The 5,456-nt window shown below is 41.1% G+C and overlaps 1 protein-coding gene across 1 annotated transcript; it reads right to left on the bottom strand.

Annotated features, from left to right (window-relative positions):
• Window positions 1-649: 649 nt before the first annotated feature.
• On the bottom strand, window positions 650-3,228 carry LOC104451840 (putative receptor protein kinase ZmPK1). The gene is given in 2 exon segments (XM_010066418.3): window positions 650-2,317; window positions 2,320-3,228. Coding segments are annotated over 2 exon segments (2,436 nt in total). The 5' UTR covers window positions 3,152-3,228; the 3' UTR covers window positions 650-713.
• Window positions 3,229-5,456: the final 2,228 nt, after the last annotated feature.

The raw sequence follows: 5,456 nt of genomic DNA on the forward strand, positions 1-5,456 counted from the left end.
GCGTTGGCTCTTGTAAGCAAAGAGAAAGAAATGACTTTGCACTGGGCTCTTGTCTTTCCTTGTTATTTTAAACTTTTATGGGCCATGAAAACATTAAAAGAGATGGGCTCAACGAAGGTGGAAAAAGTCGGTCGGAAGGATGAAATGAATGGAAAGCTGGGTTTAACTTTTGAAAGGGCCGAAAATTCATTGGAAGGATGGGCTGAACACGCCGGCCTACTGTACCCGACTTTTCATTTCATTTCAGTCATATTTTTCAAATTTTTTTTTTTTTGTCTTTTACCTTTTTATGATTTTTTTTATTTTTGCAAAATAAATGAATATTTAAAACATCGACAAAAATTTGGATGTCAATAGAAATTACAAATTGTAACTATTTTATCTAGTCAATAATTTGTTATTAAGAAGAAGTGTACCATCTAGTGGGCTTCAGGCACCTCTATGTTTACCGATTTAAAGGATTTGAAGCACTAAAGACAAACAGTAATAAAAGATCTATTGTGTCCTCATTGTTGGATGATCTCTCTTACCGGGAACTATCATACTAAATGATCTTTCCTAGATTTCCAAGATGATAAAATAGAGATAAACAAGGACTTGTTCCTAGACATTTACTAAATTATCTTTCCTAGGTTTGTACATCCAAAGATTATTACCTTTGTAATTGTCCACTTATTTAGAGCTAGAACACAAGCAGTTATGCTGATATCTGATTACAGATTTTCACTTTCATGGCGTAGAAGCATCTCAACCACTTGGCTCATGGTGGGTCTCGCATCTTTGTCCTCCTCGACACACTGAAGTGCCACTGTAACCAAAACTTCCATCTTCTTGATGTCGTAAGGTCCTTTTACGGTCGGATCCATAATTTCCCTTATCCATGTCTCCATGGCCACTCCTGGTTTCATCTTCTCTCTCACCCAGGTAGTCAATCTTTTGTTCCCGCCTTTTACTTCTCCATCGATGGCATGACTAGCGACCGGGTTCCCTCCTGTCAGCATCTCGAGCAAAACGATTCCATAGCTATACACATCCACTTTGAACGTGATGGGCATATTGTAAACCCATTCAGGAGCCATGTAACCCCTTGTTCCTCTGATTCTTGAGAAACTTGTATTCTTAAAGCTGTCCCTGTTAAGTAGCTTAGAGAACCCAAAATCGGCCACCTTTGGTTGGTAGTCAAAATTGAGGAGTATGTTATGTGGCTTCACATCGCAATGGAGAACCCATTCCAAGCACTCCTCGTGAAGATAAGCAAGCCCCTTGGCTGATCCCACCGCAATGTCATACCTTTTCTTCCAGTCAAGTTGATCGGAAGAAAGGTTTTCTGCTAAGGAGCCGTGATTCATGAACTCATAAACCAAGAGCCTGTGCCTTCCCTCCACGCAGTAGCCCCACATCGTAATCAGGTTTATGTGATTGAGATTCCCAATTGTTCTCACTTCGGCCAGGAACTCGTCTTCTCCTTGATTGGCCTTGTTTAGCAGCTTCACCGCTGCTTCCCCATGATCTGGCAAGACACCCTTGTACACAATCCCCCCACTTCCTCTTCCAATCTCTTTGCTAAAGTTCTTGGTCGCTTTCTTTAGCTCGGCATACGTGAACCTTGTGAATCCTGTTCCCGCAAGATGATATCCCTTCGCATAACCTCCGAGTTTGTCAAGATCAGTCCCGATCAAGAAGGACCATGTGAGGAAGACTACAACAATTTCCACTCCAGCTAGCACCATAGCAACAGTGAACAAGATGTTGAGTGTTGAATTCATGTGGCTTTTCAGATAAGTCCTCTGCAGGAAAACTTCTTGAACTTTTGGGGGACAGGACAGTGAGTTGGATCCTTTGGTGGGTCTTTGATAGGAAGAGAGATTGGCTTTCGGTAGTTTTAAATAGATGCTTCCATTAAACGAGAATGAAAAATATCCATTTAGCAGCCGTATCTTGGGGTAACAGTCGAAGCTCCCTCTGTTCCCGTTGAATTTGTATTGAAAGCCTTTACAATCGCAAAGATCTGCACATTTTTTCTTGCACCACGCCAGGGTGGTGTTTCGAAAATAGGCCCGGTCATATCCATAGAAATCATGGTGAGGCAAACGCAGGAAATCAACATGAGCATGAGCACCCTTGTTGCAGAAGCTCTCGAATCTGGGCGCACATCCCTGAGTCCAATCAGTGTCATTACTCCACACGTATCCAGGAGGGCAAGAGCAACTCCTCCCCTCACTTGGGCTGTAGCTGCAAACGCTATTCGGTCCACAAATCCCATGAACAGTACATGACTCAGATAAGCCTTGCCATGTTACCGCCCACTTCCCATCTTTTCTCTACTATAGACCCTTATATTACCATCATGATCCGCCTTTAACATACGTTGGGTTTTCTGGCCAAAATCTGACGTCAAGAACTTCAGATCGTCGGATGAAGTGAAATTCCCCAAGGAATCGAGCACTGCAACTCTACTATCGTTGTAGGTTGTTCTTCCAACTTCCCAACTCACACGGCCTGGGTCTGGCCAGTATACGCTTGGGATCAAAGGTCCATCGAAGAGGAGACGGAGGACGTTGTCGTTGTCGAAGTATAACTTGTAATAGCCAGAAGAGAAGTTGCCGTTGCTCCGAGAGGAAACAAGAGGTGTGTTCCTCGTGAGTTTCTGTCCAGGGAGGAGCACGTCGGTTGGGTAGTCGAAGCTTTGCCAGAGCGGGACATTGCATTCTCTGTCACGAAGAACAAGATTACCAGAGTCTAGGAGCTGTAACTGATGAAACGGTGTCTTCGAACACGACAGCGGGTCTGTTTCTGTGGCCCAAACAACGGTCTGGCTGGCGTCGGTTAGCACGAGATTGCCATTCTTTTTAAGGGAAAGCTTAGAGTACCTCCCGTTGACGGGTTCATCGCGGTTCGCCACCCAAACAACGGTGCAATTCTGGCCGCTGCACGGTGGATGGCTGAACCAGATGGCAAAGCAGTAAGCATTCTTGCCGACAGGGTAAAAACCGGCGGAGAAGACACCGGACTTTGAGATGAGGATGTCATCTGGGTTGTCAATGGAGAGAGAGTCGCCTCTGCTCAAGGTAGCGTGAGTCGCAGAGGAAGGTTGAGAAGACAAGTGAAGGATTGAGAGAATAAGCACAAGGAGAAATGACGAGTTTCTCATGGTGTTCAAGGGAACCGGTTGTGGCTTGGCCAGTACTCAGATATTTTTCCAGAAGTCGTTGGCTTTACTCATAGATTGAGCTGGCATAAAAAACAAATCACCAAGCGATCAATACAAGCTGCACGGTTCAAATCACCGTCCTTATACACTTATACGGAGGATACCCTCAAGAGCATCCATCTGATCTCAATCGTAAATAAATCTTTCGGGCATCTGATGATTTAATATTAGTACTTAATTTATTAATAAACTCTCATTTCTTGCCCATGATAGTTATATTACACTATCTTGTATTCTACTACAATCAATAATGAAGGTTAAGAATGATCGTATTCCAGATCTAGAACTTAGAATTTGGAACCTATTATATTATAACTGATTTTTTGTTTTTGAAACCTATAAACTACTCTATTTGCCCTACAACTGATTCTGGAACCTATCATTTTTTTTTCCTAGATTCCAAGGTCTATCAAGAATATGCTTTTTTTTTGTTCCTTGTGTTTCATTTTTTTTTTTTATAGAAAAAGAATAAGTAACAAAGCTATTCAAAATAAAATATGAACAAGGGCAAGCAAGCAAATGCGAGTTAGGAACGAGCGAGAGTTGCGAGGTGGAGGGTGAGTAGCGAGTAAGAAAGGGAGTCTTGTAGTGTCTGGGTGAGGTTAGAGAGAATACAAAAAGAAGAAGAAAGAGAAATAGAGAAAAAGATAACAAGAGAAAATTTAGGAAATTTAGGCTCTATCAAACCGGTCCCAAATTCCGTTTGATGTGGTTCATGATTGGTTTTTCACTCAAAATTGGGAATCAAACCAATTTTACCAATTCCAAAAGTTTGGAACTGGGAACCGGATCGGTACCGAACTAGTTTTTAGGGCGGTTTGATTCAATTTATGGATAGAATTGGTCCCACTTGCACATCTTTAGTATGGATTTGTCAATAGGTACAAAATATAACTTCAAGAATATCTCACTTACACTAGAGGTAGACATAAAATCATAATATCTTTCTCTATTCATGATGGAAGGAATCAAACTTCAGATTGCTCGTTTACAAGCATCACGAAATTGTAAGATTAATTTATGGATCCAAAAAAAATTTGCCAACCTAGTATTTTTTCCGTTTGGGGGAAGCAAAACCACATCTCAAGAAATTCTTCTTTCTCGTTGCCGGTGGAGAGACGGCGTGGGAGGAAGGGAAAGGGGGGCATGGTCCAGCTGTTTTACGGCGATTTCGAGGGGGCATGCGCTTGTCTCTGGTGAAAGTCCATCGATACATGAGTAAAGAGAACGTACCTTTCTTGTAATTTCACTTCTTGAAAGGAGTAGAAGTCTGGAGCAGAATGGAAATATTGACGAATTTGTCCAATTAATACTGAACGTATGGTACGGATGTTGATTCAATCTTAATTTTTTTAATTTAATCCTAACTTTTATACAAAAATTCTATTATAATCATTGCGATTAATTTTCATTGAAAATCGCTAATATGGTGATGGTACACGAAGGACAGTTCCACACTAGCGGTTTTCGGTGAAATTTGATTAGAAAGAATGCAATGGAATTTCGGAAAAGATCTAAAACAAATTTGATAAAACCGATAAATTTAGGATTGAATTCACATCTTTATTATCCTTCACTCATCCACATAAAAATATACATTAGAGTGTAGGGTCTAGTCAATTACCATGAATTCGACCCAAGAATCTCCTTAAAAACATGGACACCGAATGGCGTTGACCCGCCTTTAGTTCGCCAACTAATCTTTATTTTAGGCCAACTAATCATGGTGACGACGGAGATTCGAGTCCAGCAATACGGTGATAGCAACGAACAAACCACTCTTGGACCATCGTCACCTCAAGCGTGGGATACCATGAATTCGACCCAAGAATCTCCTTAAAAACATGGACACCGAACGGTGTTGACCTGCCTTTAGTTCGCCAACTAATCTTTATTTTAGAGGCCATTCTATATGCATTTACCTACCATCCAGCTTTAGTGAGCCATCTCCCTGCTAGAAGAAAGCATTGCTTAGATTATTTATAAGGTCACATCGGTCAAGTTTGGAAAGATAGTCTAGATTCATAGGTTCTCTTTAAAAAAAAAAAAACACACACACACAAGTTTCGATGTAACTTGTATATTATAATTGCTTGTTCTGTCCATGACCTCTCCGTAGACGAAGACTTCTACATAAAATTTTCCCACCTCAGGTTTTCTGCATATCTTTCCCATGAATCAGATAAAATTAGTGGGATAATGACGGTAGAAGTTTTAAAACTTGTGTGGATACATAGCTTTAATT

The sequence above is a fragment of the Eucalyptus grandis genome, chromosome 6, assembly GCF_016545825.1.
Source record: "Eucalyptus grandis isolate ANBG69807.140 chromosome 6, ASM1654582v1, whole genome shotgun sequence".
Classification (NCBI taxonomy): Eukaryota; Viridiplantae; Streptophyta; class Magnoliopsida; order Myrtales; family Myrtaceae; genus Eucalyptus; species Eucalyptus grandis.